Source organism: Aspergillus caelatus (assembly GCF_009193585.1).
Source record: "Aspergillus caelatus strain CBS 763.97 unplaced genomic scaffold BDV27scaffold_49, whole genome shotgun sequence".
NCBI classification, from domain to species: domain Eukaryota; kingdom Fungi; phylum Ascomycota; class Eurotiomycetes; order Eurotiales; family Aspergillaceae; genus Aspergillus; species Aspergillus caelatus.
The window spans coordinates 1-18,386 of record NW_022475312.1 but is presented as its reverse complement, the minus strand read 5'-3'; the positions used below and the strand labels follow the sequence as shown (position 1 = coordinate 18,386).

The 18,386-nt window shown below is 45.7% G+C and overlaps 7 protein-coding genes across 7 annotated transcripts; 5 read left to right on the top strand and 2 right to left on the bottom strand.

The window, feature by feature from the left end:
* Window positions 1-1,258: 1,258 nt before the first annotated feature.
* Window positions 1,259-2,895, top strand: BDV27DRAFT_125117 (putative integral membrane protein Pth11-like). Its single transcript, XM_032066253.1, has 6 exons — window positions 1,259-1,562; window positions 1,624-1,660; window positions 1,729-1,796; window positions 1,849-2,222; window positions 2,282-2,352; window positions 2,425-2,895. Exons 1-6 carry the CDS (start codon window positions 1,365-1,367, stop codon window positions 2,688-2,690), a joined length of 1,014 nt encoding a protein of 337 aa, XP_031929609.1. The 5' UTR covers window positions 1,259-1,364; the 3' UTR covers window positions 2,691-2,895.
* A 341-nt stretch (window positions 2,896-3,236) lies between these two features.
* BDV27DRAFT_125115 (type 1 glutamine amidotransferase domain-containing protein) lies at window positions 3,237-4,159 on the top strand. Its single transcript, XM_032066252.1, has one exon. It carries the CDS (start codon window positions 3,278-3,280, stop codon window positions 4,037-4,039), a length of 762 nt encoding a protein of 253 aa, XP_031929608.1. The 5' UTR covers window positions 3,237-3,277; the 3' UTR covers window positions 4,040-4,159.
* A 233-nt stretch (window positions 4,160-4,392) lies between these two features.
* BDV27DRAFT_170678 (ClpP/crotonase-like domain-containing protein) lies at window positions 4,393-5,280 on the top strand (the record flags this gene model as incomplete). The annotated part of the gene is made up of 1 exon (XM_032075376.1): window positions 4,393-5,280. One exon carries the CDS (start codon window positions 4,393-4,395, stop codon window positions 5,278-5,280), a length of 888 nt encoding a protein of 295 aa, XP_031929607.1.
* A 220-nt stretch (window positions 5,281-5,500) lies between these two features.
* Window positions 5,501-6,409, bottom strand: BDV27DRAFT_155800 (thioesterase family protein; the record flags this gene model as incomplete). Its single annotated transcript, XM_032072211.1, has 1 exon — window positions 5,501-6,409. One exon carries the CDS (start codon window positions 6,407-6,409, stop codon window positions 5,501-5,503), a length of 909 nt encoding a protein of 302 aa, XP_031929606.1.
* A 2,138-nt stretch (window positions 6,410-8,547) lies between these two features.
* Window positions 8,548-9,075, top strand: BDV27DRAFT_125114 (uncharacterized protein). The gene is made up of 3 exons (XM_032066251.1): window positions 8,548-8,622; window positions 8,686-8,746; window positions 8,809-9,075. The coding sequence occupies exons 1-3, from the start codon at window positions 8,600-8,602 to the stop codon at window positions 9,046-9,048; spliced, it is 324 nt and encodes a 107-aa protein (XP_031929605.1). The 5' UTR covers window positions 8,548-8,599; the 3' UTR covers window positions 9,049-9,075.
* A 2,599-nt stretch (window positions 9,076-11,674) lies between these two features.
* On the top strand, window positions 11,675-13,531 carry BDV27DRAFT_155799 (uncharacterized protein; the record flags this gene model as incomplete). The annotated part of the gene is made up of 4 exons (XM_032072210.1): window positions 11,675-12,238; window positions 12,299-12,363; window positions 12,415-12,824; window positions 12,870-13,531. The coding sequence occupies 4 exons, from the start codon at window positions 11,675-11,677 to the stop codon at window positions 13,529-13,531; spliced, it is 1,701 nt and encodes a 566-aa protein (XP_031929604.1).
* An 86-nt stretch (window positions 13,532-13,617) lies between these two features.
* BDV27DRAFT_155798 (Mur ligase) lies at window positions 13,618-14,735 on the bottom strand (the record flags this gene model as incomplete). The annotated part of the gene is made up of 2 exons (XM_032072209.1): window positions 13,618-13,972; window positions 14,020-14,735. 2 exons carry the CDS (start codon window positions 14,733-14,735, stop codon window positions 13,618-13,620), a joined length of 1,071 nt encoding a protein of 356 aa, XP_031929603.1.
* Between the last annotated feature and the right edge of the window lie 3,651 nt (window positions 14,736-18,386).

Here is an 18,386-nt window from a genome sequence, read left to right as displayed (position 1 = left end):
CAATTGCCGAGCCCATATTGACTTGTTTGTCGCAGCCGGGCTTGGCGCATTCAAATATGTGTTCAAGTTGGATCAAAAGGCCAGACTAAAATAACATGAATACTTGATATCTTAGAGCTCCTGAGATTGTTATGGTACCTAAATTGGACCCGCCGAGCAAAATGATAACGAAAAGTGGTCAGAAAATAGGATTGATCAGTGTTATTCTATTTGTCGATAAATTCGAAGGGATATTGACATGACTCGACCCACAACTCCCTTGGCTTGAGATAGACTCCATCTTGAAGTGGGGAAAAAGAGGCTGGAGCAAATGAGAATATATTCTATTATTATTAGTTTCAAACTCAGGGACGCAAGGGGGGGGAAAGTCAAAAGACTCGTACGTCCCTGCGAACAATGCGATCTGTCAGTTTCGACAAATTTCCCGACTGAAGAGAAAAAGAGAAAAAGGACAGTGTTTTGTCAATTTCGGAATTAAGTTACAGTCCGCCTTCATGCGCCCTTATGATTGGCGGTTATCCGTACCGGGGCGTAAGGAGGCCTGAGCCCTGACCACCAGCCCTAATCTCATCCCTTGGAGATGGAACGAACCTCAACACATTCTCTATTGCGATCTGTCGATGATCGCTCATATCAACCGACACATGGAGCGAACAGCAAGGTAGGTACCCTGCAGCTTTGGATGGAGCGCACCCGTTTCACAACGCTCCCCGGCAGGTTTTACGCGTATCAGTGGACCACTGAGGAAAAGACGAACGGGATCTGTCGGCTGGGAAAAGTTGATGTATCCAACCGCCGCCGTTCCTCGCCCAAAGCTTATCGGGAATATGACTCCATCGGAAGCAAGGTTGATACCTGTCAAGGTTGGAAGGGCCTTGGAAGGCGCTCGGCAACTGAGATCCTTGTCTTTGCTTCCCTAGGCTGCGATGAGCACCCCACAACGCTCGCCCTTGCCAGGGATGGATGTACTAGGTGCATGGATACCCCTCATGAGAACCACATGGCTAGTAAACGATGTTGATCAATGCACGTAAATGGATTCTCCTGGACTCGGCCTATCTATTGCTTACACTATTAATTCGGCGCTCAATGTGATGAATCGGCGTTCCCTCCCCACACGTACTTATTGACTTTTTATTTTCGGACGCCCTATACGTGAAGAACATGACACATATGGGTGTCGATGCGCGAACTCCCTGTCCAACCTTCAAACGCAGGTAGTATTTATTAACCCTTCGACTGGCCGCGCGAGACGGTCATTCCAAATACACGAAGCCACAACCTTCATCTTCCTGCCGTTAGGATTTGCTTCCAGCGTATACCCATCTCGGTTTCCTATTGCAGTGTTGGACAGATCACCTGTCATGTCTCAGCAACCAATGCCAGACGATGGCGTCCCCGGGGATTTCGAACACCCCAATCAGAATCTACGTCGGTCCATCATCATCGCGCTCTACTTTGCCTTTATCCTGTCCACAACTGCTGTCGCCCTCCGGCTTCTAGCGAGGAAGCTAAATGGCACCCGACTATACTTGGATGATTATCTGATTTTGATCGCTCTTGTATGCAACCGTACCTTCTGGAAGCTTCTTTTAATCGGCTCCTCGCTAATTTCTACCGTAGCTTTTCAAATATGGATGCTCAATCGGAGTTACGATCCGTAGGTGACCAGTTGATGCCATCCCTTCAATCGGCATGCACGTGTTCAGGTGGCTAATCTGATACCAGTACTTTTCAACGGGCTGGGCTCCCACATCACCATGATTCCCCAGAAAAATCTCACAGTGTATCTGAAGGTTTGTGTCTCCAGTTTTTCGTGCACGGCGATCCACTTACTAATTGAATCAGATTGGATGGTCCAACCCCTTGGTTTACACCAGCTGCATCGCCTTTATTAAACTATCCGTCCTGGCACTTTATAAGCGCTTATTCTCCACTCCGCGTATGATTCTCGCCGCCAATATCGTCGCCTGTTTTGTCATCCTCTGGGCCCTGAGCGTTTGTGTGGTGGGGATCTTGTTGTGTCTTCCGGTCAACAAGTTTTGGGACCCAACGGTGCCAGGATCCTGTCTCGACTCTGCCCAATATTACTATGGCCAGCAAATCCCAAACATCTTGACCGACGTGGTTCTTCTCATAATGCCCTTGAAATGCGTATGGGCACTACCAATCTCCAGGACCCAGAGAGTGCTGCTCTCTGGTGTGTTTGTCACTGGTGGCTTGTAAGGAACTCCCCTTTTTGCTTCTCTCTAGGACTGAATATCTAACTCTCAATGCTCAGAACCCTAATTTTCGACATCGTCCGTCTCGTAGCCATGATAGACCTTACACGCTCTGGTCCTGATGTTACCTGTAAGTATCCACAACTATACCGGTGACGATTTCATTTACCTCAACCATCGCTAATCGCTCGACCAATAACAGACAACCAAGTCCCCGTCGTGGTGTGGACCTGCATCGAAGCAACAGTAGGAATTATCGCCGCCTGCCTGCCTAACCTGAAGCCACTCTTCAAGCTCAGTCGGGGCAGTTTCTGGTCCCAGCTGCGATCTGGCACTGGTCACTCCAATCAGCCTCTCAATCCGTCGTCGCAGGAACTGTCCATGGAAGAGAACAACTATGACCCTTACTTTGCCCAGACTAACATTTATGCTCGACACAGCGTCTCCATTCATTATAGCAAGCCTTGAGGACTTTTGCGTTTTGTTATCTTTCCTTTGTTCATCGCTGTGACTGAAATAACCCCTTGCCAGTCGGGCCATAGCCTCTTACAACCTAACTCTGAACATAATCATTTATAATTTGTGTATAAAAGTTCGTTGTCGCGAGACAAAAAGAAAAAGACCCAGGAAGGAAAATCTCTTGTATGTACATAGCCAATTGAGCCATGATTACCTTCTTGACAAAAGTGTTGGTTTTGTGGGGATGTCTCTCGGGCTTGTAGTTTTCTAGTTCTCTGACGTCCTAGTAGAGCCATGTAAATATGTAGCCTACATGAAAATACAATTTATGAAAATATACTATAAAAATAAAAAATTGAACTACTTATTGAATACAAGCACAGGAACCAGGAACTTCAGACAAAATAATTACGTATAATTTTGTTTAACATTTGAACGCAGATTGGGTACGTCATTTCGATGTCACTTTAATGTCATTCGGATAGCAGAATATATAAAAGGGATATAAAATAGCTAATTATCAACAAAAATTCATTAACAAAAATACACGTACTGGTTCAATACTGTCAAACCCTAGCAGAATACACCTATTAAGCATGCCCGACAAAAAAGTCCTCATCATCCTCAGCGACGCCGACTCCTTCCCGCTAAAGAAAACCAGCGGTCTAGATGCCGGCCAAGTAGTTGACCAACCCACCGGCTTCTTCCTCATGGAACTGGCCAAACCACTCCAGAAACTCCTCGATTCCGGGTACGAAGTCACCTTCGCCTCTCCCAAGGGCCAAGAACCGACCCCCGATCCCAACAGCGAATCTCTCCTCGCCTTCGCGGGCAACTTCTACGAACGCCGGCGAGAGAACGACCTGATTGAGCGCATGAAGCGAGAGAACGGATTCAGTCACCCACGGACTTTCAGTTCCATTAGCGATGAGGAGTTGGAATCATTTGCTGGCGTGTTTATCCCTGGTGGACATGCGCCGTTGAGAGATCTTGGCGCTGATAAGGATCTCGGTCGCATTTTGCGATATTTCCATGCCAAGAGTCGTCCCACGGCTGCTATTTGTCATGGGCCGTTTGCGTTCTTGAGTACCAAGTATGCTGGGGATGGTGACTTTGCCTATAAGGGGTATAAGATTACCTCTTGGAGTGATGCTGAGGAGAGGGTGATGGAGATGGTGATGGGTGGGGAGGTCGAGAAAGTCGAATCCGACCTTCGCAATGAAGGTGCCATTATGATCGAAGGCGCGAAGGAGAAGATTGGCAGCATTACGGTCGATCGTGAGCTTGTTACAGGCGCAAATCCTACTGCTGCAAATGCTTTAGGAGACCAGTTTTTGCAAATGCTGAGTGTACATTGAGTTGCTGAGTTAGGATGATTGTATTGCGAACTGTATATTAGCATCGCATTTGATGAGATCCACCACTATGACCTTTCATGCTGTGCCATTTGTTGGGTATCCTTGTTTCAGCTGTTATAGTCAAACGGCAGATGTCATCGTAGCCCAATACAGCATAAAATAACTACATTACCTCTATTCTTTGGTAATTGTGTACCTTGATCTTATCCATACAACATGCGGGGCGATCACCAGCTCCAACATCCGAGCCGAGGTTGAAAGTAACCCCACAGGCAAGGTTACGATGTAATCTACATTATTTATATCTCCAATAGGTAGTACATCTACAATCCTGAGGTTAGTACCCTTCCAAAATGCAAACAAAATCCTTCAAAACGATACTCTACGAAAAGTCCCCCGACGGCAAGATCGCATATATAACCCTGAACCGTCCCGACCGATTCAATGCAATCGACGGACACCTCCCAAGGGATCTCCGAGATGCTGTCAAACTAGCCAACGCAGACCCTACCGTACACTGCATCATCCTGAAAGGCAACGGGCCTGGATTCTGCGGAGGCTATGATCTGGACATCTACTCCCAGAACGCGATACGTGGAGAGACGGCTGGATCACAGGATCTCTCGAAGGGATACGATCCCTTGATTGACTACACTATGATGAAGGAGAATACCGATTGTTTCTCAGGACTGTTCCATAGTCACAAACCGACGATTGCGCAAGTTCATGGTGCCGCGGTCGCGGGTGGAAGTGATATCGCCCTGTGCTGTGATCTGGTCATCATGGCGAGTAATGCAAGAATCGGCTATCCTCCGAGTCGGGTTTGGGGTTGTCCGACCACCGCTATGTGGGCTTACCGGATTGGTGTGGAAAAGGCTAAGCGGATGTTGTTCACTGGTGACTTGATTAGTGGAGCAGAAGCAGCGGAGATGGGTCTTGTCCTTAAAGCGGTGCCCGAGGGGGAGTTGGAGGAAACGGTAACATTGCTGGCAACCCGTATTGCATCGGTTCCACAGAATCAACTATGGATGCAAAAGCAGGTAATAAATGGTCTTATCGAGGGGCCTCTGCTCAGAAGCCAGAAACTCTCTACGATATTTGACGGGATTACCCGCAATTCGCCTGAAGGTGTTGCGTTCCAGGAGCTGAGCAAGGATAAAGGATTCAAGGCTGCTATACAGGAGCGTGATAGTCCGGCGAGATCGGAGAGGTATCGGAAGGTGTGGAAGAGTGTGCTATAGCGGTTGTAGTAGGCGCAGGCCACTATATTGGACATAAATACGTAACGTGTCGTTCATTACCGGTCTGTCATTTCTAACCCATGTCCCACGAGCCATCGATTGCTTTATATTTAGCTGAGATATCTATGTACAGCAAGACTATTCTATGTATAATGTTCAAATGACCAGGGTAACATCAAGGCTAGATACATAGGACTGGCGGTCGCTGGTGAGTCCGCCGTCAAATGCGTGGATGGAAATCAGCCTTCGGGCGAAGCAAAGTTTGCTGGGTCATACTAGCTAGTAGACGACCATTTTCATCCCATACACGTCCTTCACTAAAGGCCCTAGCATTTCCGGCCACAGCCGTCATTGCTTCCGTCAGATGCCACCGTCGCAGATCGATCGCATGCGTGAACAATCGAAGCGAAAAGTCAAGACTGGCGCAAGCACTGGCTTCGGTCAGTGGATAACCACTGTGATTTGCCGGTATATAAGCCAGGCCTTTGTCCATATAAAAAGCCAATGCCGATATCTGTTCAGCCTCACTTCTCAGCAGCGTCTGTGCGCGGAATCTTTCCGCCGAAAATTTCGACGGTGCAGAGCAAGAACTTTTCCGCTCCTCAACTTCCTCGTGTATGCTGGCCGCAAGAGTCACCGGCTGCATATCCAGAAACCGCTCGATATTTCGGTATAGCCCATGTTCACTTGGTGTCTGCGCCGCTGTGGGCGAGATACCTGCGTTGCTAAGCGGCAGCTTGGTCTGTGGATGTGTAGAGTAGGTGACCATGGATCGTGGTTCTTCGATATGGAAATCTGCCGACGCAATGAAACACAGCTGGGCCGAGCCGTCGCCTGCCTCCTGGCTCACTCGGATAATCCGAGTCTGAAAGGCACGGGTATCTCTGACTCTTTCGATTTGGCAGATGAGTCTGCGATCTGTTTTCGCGGCGCGGATAAAGTGCCCACACATTGAGTACAGGTGGAATGAGGATTGAACAGTTTGATACGCGGCATTGACCACTACAGCCAGCGTATTTCCTCCATATGCATACGAAGCCAGGACACCCATACTTGTTGGCGGCATTACCGAACCGTACAAGTTAGGCCCTAGTGCCTCGACCGCTATTTGTTGGTTCAAAGTGATCATTGTGCTTTGATAACTGTGTTCCTGATTGGGAGGCAACACAAAATTATCAATCGAGAGACAAGATACAAGGAGAGAACGCGAGGTCTTATGCTGGTGGAAACGTTGACCAGAGGGGTTTATTCCACTATGAGTTCGGGTCGACCTTTATATAATGTCACTGTGGAGTAATAAGTCGATGTCCCGAGGCAAGAGGCCATTTTGGGACCATTCAGTCTTAGCTCATGTTCAAAAAAGATCTCTAAGCTAGTACGGTGCGACCCATTCGCATTTGCATAAGCACAAAATCTTGTCAAGATAAGTCAGATCTGACTCGTCCTATTAGCAAATCATACAGCTACGACATTGTACCACTATCCTCATATGCAACTAATTCGATATGGTGTTGATCTACTTCAGAGTGTGCAATTGTTATTTTCGTATATGCCGCCGCTATTGGTTCTCTTCTTGAGGCCACGTGTGAGGGCTCCATACCCGGCAGCGGCCCGAGATATTGTAATCTGGGGTCAGAAGCTCGTATAAAATTCCACGTGGAATTTATTCTATCCATGCCGTCCGATGTTAGCTCTCGGGAAGCCAAAATATTGACCTACGGATAAGAGATAAGACAGATGGTACATTGGCTCGTGGAAATGCACCACCACATGTTACAGAAGATCGTAGCTACCAGACAACGGCGCATGAATTCGATTCGTTTCTCTAGCTACGTACTCAAGTTGAGGGGCTCTTCCTTTTAAATCCATATGAGCACAGAGATATAAAGCATCATTGTCGTTTTTCGGGTGGCCACTCACATACTCCATGGAACCTGCCTACAAAGGAAAAATACAAGGCCCGCCACCGCAGGTATGTGGCATAAGCTTTTCATTCCCTCCATCATCTGATGTTTTGGCAAACTTTGTGCAGCGCCGCAGCTATTTGCCTTAAGGCAATCGCCCACTTTTTCTATCTGTAGATATAACATGTTGGCAGAGACTCGTAAGTTGCTGTTTTGTTAAGGCCCTGTAATTCTTGTGGGGAATCACATAGAATGGGCCGGGGTTTAGTATGAATTGAAGCTGCCATATCGGCAGTGTAAGTAGAAGGTTGGTAGAACAATTTTTTAGTCACACCCTATGATCTTCCTATAAGTTTTCAGGCTGGTTCCAGTGGTTCATATGTTATGTGGGTGACTATGACGGAGTTAGTTAAATGATTAGATGCTTGCCAACTTGGTAATATCCTTAATTTTGGACGTCGCGTCAAGCCCCCTTCTGATTACAGTAACTGAAATCAGTAAAAAAGATGCTCAGGGGCGTGATTTTGTGTGGTACATCTAGGTTAGTTAAAAGTACGTAGTGGTGAAATATGTGGCTTGATTATTGTATGTACGTCTTCCTTTCTCGTATTTCCTTTTCGTGGTATTTTGTTATTGCACCCCACCATACAACGTTACAGTATGACATAGATTATCCAAAGGTATAGAACTTCTATAATTCTTATATATATATGTCTATGTCTATAATAGTTACTAAATCCAAATCCCGGTTTCTCCAAACACCGGAGTGGTTCAGGCAAATATGTTGCGGGCTGTTACGGCTAAAAGGGCTCAGTGTGGAGAGCAATATTTTACGTACAGAAGTCATTGGCTTCTTGCAGCCACTAAAGTTACTGACGCCACGGAATGACGATCATGACGGTTCCAATAATTGACACCCTTCTAGGCTCCATGTGCCATTAATTGACTGTCCGTCCAGACAATGGACGGTAATACTAGTATGTTCTTATATTACGAAGCGTTCGTTAGCTCACACACGTGAGCCAATCGTGGGGCAGCCATAACGCCAAGATATTGAGATGCAGTCACGAACAAATATATTGTTCTTCGTTCATCACAGCGCCACAATCGATAACACTGACAATGCTGCAATGCGACTCATAAGTTGCATGAGGCGTGAAGACTAGTACCAATTGATATACCTAAGATCACTACGAGGCACCAACTACTACTAGGTATAGTGCGCCAAAAGTACCGTCCGCATCACTACGGCCGATTCCATGGCCCATGCATTACTCGTATACTCTTTCTTATTTAAATATTGGCAACATCACTTTCCTGTCATTTTGTGTTACATTATTATCCTTCTTTCTTATGACAGCTACTTGGCGTTTGCTTATCATTTGGTAAACCAAACGAAAGATCCTCATCTTACAATGTCACAGTCTATCGGAAACTTGTATGCTCTTCCTTCTGCTCATCGATGGTGTTCTGTAAAATCTAATACTCTCTCATATAACAGACTGTCTGCCCCTGGTGATCGACAGGGAAAGTCCGCAGCTGCGGCAGTGTTTCTCACATCTGTCAGTCTTGGTTACTACTGGTTTATATGTTAGCAACTACATAAAGCTGACCTTCATCATAGCTATCCGAGCTTAGTGAAGCCCTATCTCATTTAATAGAGCAACTCTCGCATGGAGTGCACGATGCGGCAGTGAGGGGCGAGATAAATCTTGATGGCGCAACGACCCTTGAATACATCGACAACGCTATACAACTTCAATCAGAAATCACGGATACAATGCAGAGCCTGCTGAACAGTCTCACAGGCCCAAGTATACATTATGGTGGGGGTACGGTGTTTGAGATTAAAAGCAGGCTGTAGGAAGACAGATGCTTGCAGGCTTAGCGGTAATATAGCAATGTTTCATTCAAAGTATATAGTAAATTTTCACTATCAAATGATTCCCGAGTGTTCCAAGAGGTTTACTGTCTACTATGCTCAGATCCACCAACCAAAAAAAGACGGGTTTCGGATGAATTTAGAGTAACATGGCCATATCGAAATTAACCGGGTCACAACATCACTGACGGTAGACTTGTGGTTGATATCTATGTCGTCAAGGTAGAGGCTCTAGCCCCTCAGATCTATAATTTAGAATATCACAATTCGGATTAGTTCCGAAGGTAAAATATAGAATGCAAACCTTATCTTCGTGACATATGAACTATAGCGCTAGTGACTACAGAGTTCGTACTTTTGTTGGATGGTTGGTTTGTCCCATGATAGACCCACTAGACTGTTTTTAAATTGCTTGGATCAGATAGCTGATGACTGAAGGCATCTGACCGCTGCTTCCACCGTGACAGATGCCTATGACAGGGGATGTCAAGTCCAGAGAATCGATCTGCACTGCAAGGCATTTAATCTCATTCCTCCTATTAATGCACATACCTGGGGCAACCTAGCTAGTAGTGGTCATAGGCTGTGTCTATTTGGGGAATCCAGCAGAATCCTCCTGGTCTGGACTTGTTCGTGGGTGACACAGGTGTGGGTCTGGACACTGGCAAGGCATCTGCGGCTCCCTCGGGTGTGCGCTTCATCCGAGAGTGACAGGAGCCTCCGTCCATAGATTCGTGTCTAGCAGTTCTCCTGCGCTTGGACCCACAAAAGTGTTATGCAAGGAATTGTCCGTGCGTATTTTGGTGTCTGAATCGGACGGCGGGGTACTTTTGTCGGACAAATCAGATGCCCGTATAGTGTCGATCTCGGGCTTTGAACTGCTCTGCAAGGAACTACAATGGGCATCATTCTTGGTTGGGTTCCCCCACGTGTTCACTTAGAACTAACTGCTATACTTCAACTCATTGCCTTCTTAGGCTGACTTACATCGCTAGTCTCTTATACTTTTTCTACGCCTCATTCAATCCCTGTTTTCCTTGATCTGTCTGTGTGTCTTGCCACGGCGCTACTACTTTCAATATTCTTTAACAAAGAATATTTACTAATCAGGGTAAAAGTCCCGTCAACTGGGTAAGGATACGTAGGCAAAAAGGCAGGCAGTAGGTACTACACAGACAGAACACTGATTCTTGCTTTTCCCCACTACTAACAAAGACCTAATTCATAACCAAATGGGCCTCAGATCCTCTGTATGGGATCAGGTAGTCACATAGGCTACTGTACATTATTGAAGAGGCAGCGGATATTGACTCCGAAGTCCGGTTCGGCCGAGTCCTCTATGCGCAAGGGGCAGAGTATCCTGTTCTATCGCTTTCTTTGTAAACCTTATTATCCAACCTCCACGCAGCTCGTATACTAAGTTACAACTTCTAAGTACCATCCAGATAATATACAGGGCGCGTTAATTACAAGGCTTCTATAGTTATAGTAGGGCTTTCCATATATAAGCTTTCAACAATATTAAGAGTCTCCTGTAGCCCAATGTATATTCTTTTTCGGGGAGATATATTTGTGAAATTGTAATTTTTGTATGGTCGCTTTTAATGGCTGTTCAATTCAGTAAGTTCACTTTAATATAGAGTTATACTTCTCATGTAACAAGATAGTATACAAAAGTATTTAGCTGCTGAGGTTATAGATTAGACCATAAGAAATACGAGGAGTTATTAATTAATTCTTTTTATTCTCTCCATCTTACTAGTGCAATATTTTGAGACTGTCTAGACAGCCGTGGGTTGCGGCACGACTTCTTGCCGATAGTTTGGATTTGGGTCTCTCATTCCTGGAGGGCCTCTGCCGGCCCGGTTATTACCATTTCTCTTGACAACAGCTCTGTTCGTAATCGTACTCAAATAGTATCTGACTGATGATGTTCCTCTGTTTCAACGTGTTGACATGAGGCGGCGTTCTTAATAATATATTCCGGGATGCCAATGGTCATCAAACTCCTAGCCAGGATATCGGCCAAGATCTATAAAATCCCTAAATATATGCTGAAATTTGTCTGGCTGACAACGCTTATAAGTATCTGGAAGTAGGAAATGAGTACATATGACCACAGGGTGTGGAAAATAGGGCTTCCCGTCCGCTCAGCCGTACTTAAGCCATATATTACACGTGGTCAGTAAGTATAATGACCTTTAGCCCTTTAAAAAGCTGAAACAACAGTGACTATCAACTTAGGGTAAGTGCTGGTGATTGGGATAAATACCCTATATCTGGCTATTACCAGCGGTGATTTCTACTTGCGGTTTGTCATTCAAATTTCAGAGGGGAAGCGTTTCAGGAAAGAGAATACCAAGGAAGCAACACAAAACGAGGAAATTAGGAAGCATGTACAAAGTTCACTTTCAGCAACAGCTAGCGAGATAAAGGGGATTGGCCCTACATTGGCTAATTGGCTTGAGAAATGTCCTGACAAATTTCTCAATTGGCCAAAAACTCCGTCGAGGCAGCTTTCGAAGAATATGTACGAAGCGGAGTGGCTGACCTGAAACCACTGAGTCGAATGCGGGGGTCAGAATGGGTCGCCAGCAGAAACCTGACGATGCTCTGGCTAATATACACGCACATCAGTCCCTCACACGCACTACTTGTACTTTACAGTTTCAAAGCGGGTGACCTCGGCAACTATTCATTTGAAATAATTGTATACATCATTGGGTATGTTGCCCGCCACAAAGACACTCTGGCCTGTGATGCCCTCAAGGGAGAAGCCACACGGCTTTCTTCTAGTAAGAGATCTCGCTCCCTGTCGGTGTGCGACGACCGACTACAGCCAGAAGCTCAATCGGCCACAAACAAGAGAAAACGTAGCCAGTCTCTGTCAACAGCGGATGACTTCAACAGCCCGAGCTTCCGTGGTATTTCTTTCAAAATAAGTGAGTTGGATGAACACACTAGACAGTTTTTGGGCATGGTCCGGTACATTGGTGATGACTTTCCAATACAAATATTCCAACGTACGTATAAGAGTTTGACGTGGGGAAAAGATGGAGAACCGGTTCCCCCTCCCCCTGGAACTATAATCTTTGAAGGCCATGAACACACCGTTCGCATTCTCACAGAGGATGAATACATTCAGCCTTCGCCAGACGGGGCTACATTGAGGGTCCGTCCGGAAGTCCAGGCCGCGTTATCCCGGTTTAGCCAGGTTGACTCGGAGAGATAGAAATATCTCGCCATGAAAGCCATTGTATACGCTTACCCTAAGGACCCACAGTTACTACCAGCAGCGTATGCTCTAACACACACATAACGTACTGTCCATGACTGACATAAATCCAGGTATACTGTGATAAGCACCTCGTTCTTACCGTTTCTCGAACGAATTCTGGACGAAATAAGGCTGGACCGCCTAGATGAAGATACCTTAGAGGTTGGAATAGATACCTGTATCTCTGCGTCAAACTTTGGTGACATATCCCGGAGAAGAGTTGCAATTGCCCATGCAGAAAAAATGGCAAACCAGTTGAAGTGCTCCTTCATTACAGCAAGAGTTCAGCTGCGAAAGGCCACCCTGGCAAGGTTGTACCCCGGTAGAGCCGTTTCAAGTCTGCAAGATCTCGAGATGCCTACGGTAGATAACCGTTCAAACGCAGAGCTTGGAAAACTGATTCTATTGCAAGCGCGAACACAGATGGAAAACATAGACTTTTTTGGGGCCGTCTACCAAACTTTCGATCAATTCTGCCCCAGTGAGCCTACATCTTCCTAAGAAAGGTCGGTTCAACTTGAGATAGATTTCCTACGGGCCAAGCTTCACAGATATCGCGGGAGCTTCGAACGCGCCAAGGAAGCCCTTACGAGATCTATGGAAGCCCTGAAAAACCGCAACAACAAGACCATGATTCATTATTATGAAACTCTTTGCGAGGCTGGCAATCCGTCTGGAGCTATAAAGCTGTTGAAAGCCGAATATGAAGAGCTATTAGCGAAGGAAATGGGACAAACTGGCTATGGCAGGAGGTTGACGGTGGCATTGGGAGGTGCTTATCTGTTCAAGGCTCTTGTTGACCATGACCATGACTCGCGAGAGAAAGCCAGGGAGCTCTTTGAGAGTGTGCAATGGGTGACGGAACCAAGCATAGTGACGAAGCATAACGATTACGTTACTAATGCTAGTCTTGGCATGATTTATCTTCTCCGGGCCGAGTGGGACATGTCTATGACATATTGGGACAAAGCTTATACAGCTGCCCGGGACTGCTTTTCAAGGGTCGGCCACGCAGAGATGGTCATCCGATACGCTCAAACTGAGATATTGCACAGGATGGGCCAACATTCAGAAGCTCTGGTCAAAGCTGCTGATGCAAAAAAACATTTCCGACAATGCGGGGGCAGGCAATACTTTTTTTTTTGGGTCAAGGGGCAGCCTGGCTTGACAAACTTAACGAGCTTGTAAGAGAACATGGAAGGCCTGGTATTGCGGCGGGAGGCTCAGACGGATCGTGACTTGGAAGACCTAAAGCTCCTTTCCCTAGGAAGATACTAAGTACATTTGTCCTTGAGAATCCCTAAGGCTTCTTCTCCCAAATATAAGCTTCCTGTGACCAAGATTTGCGCTCCGTTACTAATAACCTCGGCCATATTGAGGACCTCCTTGACACGGCCGACTTTTTGTACTGTGCTCGAGGGCCACTTGTTCGCCCAGTGGTCTGCGTACTCGTCCAGTTGTTCCTCCGTGATGGAAAAATGGTTGTCGAATTCAATTTCACGGACAAATATAACATGGTGGGCACTCATCTGCAAAGATTCCAAGCAGTGGCCCAATTTGTCCAGTAATTTGGCCCAGTCACGCGTTCGTTTGTCTGAAAAATTTGCAAAAACAAGAACTCGGGTAGCGCTGCGGATGTGTCAGATTACTCGCTGGTAAATGTACGGTGGACATACCTAGCGTCGGCTACCCTTTTGTACCACTTTGTAGCTTCCTCCAGGCTCGTTTCATTGTGTGCTCCATCCACATACCAAGTGCAGCCACGTGAGTTGATGATTTCATAGCGCCCAGGGAAGTAGCAGGCTTCAACACCGGCCTTAATGTCCTGGTTTTCAAGCGAGTCTTTATCCCTTTGGAGGAATCCACGGACGATCTGTATAGCCAGGGCACAATTTTCTTGCTGTTCGACTGGGATGGACTTAAGGGTAGCAGCTTGGGTAGCAGCTTTGACGAAGTGAAGTGGGACATTTTTTTCTTTTGCCCGGTCCCTCAACTTATTTTCCGCCGCCGGAGCTTGTTGAACCGAAAATGCGGGAACTTTCTCCTTAAATATCCCGCTTTTATGCCAAGCAATGTGTTCGAGAGATCCACCTAAATTATCAACATGATCTATACCAATCTTTGTGATGGCAGTGATGACAGGACGTTCAATGAAGTTGGTCGCGTCAAACTCGCCACCATGGTGAACCTCGCAAATGACGACATCAACTTTTGCTTCAATGAAAGTGTGGAATGCCGTGAGAGCTATCATTTGAAGGAAGACAGGGAGCTTGATACCTGGAGACGGATTGTCGAGACCTAGTTTCCGCTCTACCTCACGGCCGCGTTCGAAGAAGAGCTCTTCTGATATCGGTTCTGAATTGATTCGGATTCTATTTGTGGCTGCAGCCATGGCGACGTGTACATCCCGACTTTCAGGTCGACTCCTTTCTGTCTCTCATTTGCCCGCAGCAAGCTGTCCACATAGGCGCACGTACTGCTTTTACCTTTTGTTTCGGCTACATGAATGACGTTCAAACCATTAATAATCTTAGACTGACCTCCGTTAGTGATTTTTTTAAAAAAAAAATAAAAAAAAAAAAAAAAAAGGGAAACATGTATCACATCATATTTAAGACACTCTAGCTAGCCTTTCATGCCTACAATAGGGGCCCTGCCATTAAATCCTGAATTCGGGGCTATCGGAAGGCTCGACGATGACGAGGTCGATGTCTGGGAAGGGAATGATCGTCGAAATTTTTTAGCCCATTCTAGAGCTTTGCGACCGTGAGATCTAGCAACTCCCTGTGGTGAGCTCATTTTCCACAATTGAAGTTTGGCAGACCGTTCTTCTCCTTGAAATAAGAGTGTGCAAAAGTCACATAACTCCATTTGTGGGTACGTACTATATTCCCCGCAGAAAGAAACCCTGTGAGTCGAAATACCGGGCACGTTGATAACTGCTACGGTATTTTTCTTCTTTTCTTTTCTTTTTTTTTTTTTTTGGTTCCCCCTACAACGTTTCATAACCCCCGGTTATTTGATTTTTCAATCAATAATTACGCGGCCAATATTAATCTTCACCTCGCCGGGTGTTCAGGAATTCAATTTTCTAGATTGATTGTATTATGAATTCTTTGCCAGTTGAAATACCGCGTGAGTTGAACTAGACCCTCGTTTCAACTTACGAGGAAAGATGACCTTTTACGATCTCAGGCGTGCAAGGTTATCAAGGGAAATGGGCGGATTGAGATGAATTAAGAGAATAAATAAGTAAAAAACAAATTAAAATAGTCTCAAGGGGAGAAATACCAAACTAGAATATAATAGACGGACATATACATATTACATCGGGAAAATACACAAAGACACGGCTATCTACAGTTGCTGTGAGTCTCTGTACAATAATCGGAACAGCATGACTATAGGGATTTGTTTACCTGCGGATCAATGTATTATTCCTGAGCGATCGTACATATGCACCCTGTTTACAGAGGACTTACCTTTCTGTTGTGGTTGCTTTCCAGTGGGAGCCAGGTGACTACAGTACCTACCGGATGCTTCTGCAAAAGCCAGCACAGCTCGAAGAGTGCTTTTTTGTGTAGATTCCCCGGAGTCGTCTGCCGTCCTCCGACAGCCCTTTCCCCCTAGCATGACCGTGACGTTGTCCATTGCTTCACCTATGTCCCTGCGCAAATTCTGTCTTAGAGCGCGCAGTTTTGGGCCGTCGATCAGCACGTGTACTACTGTCTCTTTGGCCCCGCATTCGCATTTGTCGTCTTCTTGAAAGCCATATTTTTGGGCGTAGGTGGCTAGCCACGAATGACCGGAAAGCATCTGCTTTCACGTGAGATATACGTGGTAGCAAATTATCAGGTGATGATTTGCACGTGATATAAGCCGGAGGAGGGCTAGGCTTAAAGTAGCAACGGATACGCACCGTGAGGTATATAAGTAGCGAGAGTCTACGCTAGAGTCAGTGGTTGGAAATTAAGATTTACATATTTTGTTCTGGACGTGGTGTTATCCAGGATAACTGGAGGTGAGCAAAATGATGCAGGCGGCCGAACAGAGACTGTTTGGCATTTTTTTTTAATGATGTAGATAGTTGTCTGCGTTTGATAAAAACGTATTCAGTGTTCCTGTCAGGGAACGCTGTTTTACACTAAGTTGCAAAAACGGTGTCCGGGTGTTGCACACTCTATAATTCTGTGGTTTCGCAAATTCATATATGATTGAGCATATTAATTTACACCATTCAGACCACTTCTTATCAATGACTAAGGATAATTCCATCCATTTATAGACTAGAAGACCTATAATATTAAAACAAGAGTGTACAACACCCGGACACCGTTTTCGCAACTTAGTGTACAGGGTTTTGGCGTCGTGTTCGAGGGTGGAGTCAGTAAGCTTGATTTCTTTTTACACTGGAAGGCTGTAGATGGAAAGTGCTATCAGACATGGGATGCCTATCTTCGGAGTGAGGGCTACTCGCGTCGGTTGAACTTCGGTGGGAAGTTGGTTGATCGTGAGATCGTAGGTGGGTATGTATTGATGGTGGTATCCATGCTAACTTATTTAGAATATAGAGTATTGTTATGATGACAAAGGAAAGGCAGTTTTTCTTTGGCCAATGTACGATGAGCCGGTATGGGGTTCTATGGCTCATTTTGGATCAAGCCATATCTTTAATTTGGTTACGTGGGAGGGCATATATATATATATATATATATATACTGTATATAGTTCTATATTTATGGAATATATAATCTGTCTGTACAATGGAATATATATATTTCCAGCCAATTTGGAATCTTGCGGATACAGTCTAATCTTTGTATATATCCACCGCACCCTATAAACAGTATAAATACCTGACTATATTGGCCTTTGGTCCCGGTCTCCGCAAGCTCACTGGTCTCCGCTAAATACTCTCTGGTCTCCGCGAAATATCTGGTCTCCGCAAGCTGACTGCTCTCCGCCAGCCGATTGGTCTCTGGTCTTTGGTCTTTGGTCTCTGCGAACTGGTCTCTGCGAACTGGCTGGTCTGTGGCCTGTACAATCTTACTATATATATCTGTTCTGTATTTATAATAGATTTGACTTATCGATTCTTTCTATATTATATATTTTATATATCTGCAATCTTATACCCTGTGTATATATATATATATATATATATGTACTCCATCTCGACATTGTATATCTATATATACGACGATATATATTTCTATCTATTGGGAATGCCGCTGGCACCGCTCAATCTCGATATATATCCGGCGCAACCAGCAAAACAATATAAATAACTGACTGTGCTGGCCCTTGGCCCCGGCGGTGGCCTGGCCCAAAAACCGTTTCACCTGCGGCAAATCCTGCCAGTCGACCCCAAATCCCTGCAGTCGGCACGCCCACAGTGGCTGCACCTGTGACGCCCACGGCCCGTACAGCATCGCGGCTGTTATCGGGATTATCATATCGCGATATTTACAGTTCCGCCAGTCCCGTGTCTCCTACTGCAGGCATATACTCTGCGGTATTCCACACCCCCAGTATACACAGTATAGGGTGTACTGGATCCGGGAGGATCATATTACCAATATCTATTACCGCGCTGCCTAGCTGGCTGGATCCCGGTATAAATATAAATTGTACTTGTTCCAGTTATAGCTCTGGATTGTGTAAATATAATATATCCGCCGTCACTGGGGGGTATTCTGCTCGATCAGCTCCTCGTCCAGCCACTGATCGGTATCCTGCATCCGCTGCTGGATATCGGGGGCTGCCTGCCGTTGCGCCTGGACCCGCTGCCGCTGCCGTTCCGCGATGGGGATCAACGGGGCCTGGGATACAATCGATTTATCACTAGGGGAATTACGATCTATATAATCTGTATAATCTGTATAATCTGTATAATCTGTATAATCTGTATAATCTGTATAATCTGTATCATCTGTATAATCTGTATCATCTGTATAATCTGTATAATCTGTATAATCTGTATAATCTGTATAATCTGTATAATCTGTATAATCTGTATAATCTGTATAATCTGTATAATCTG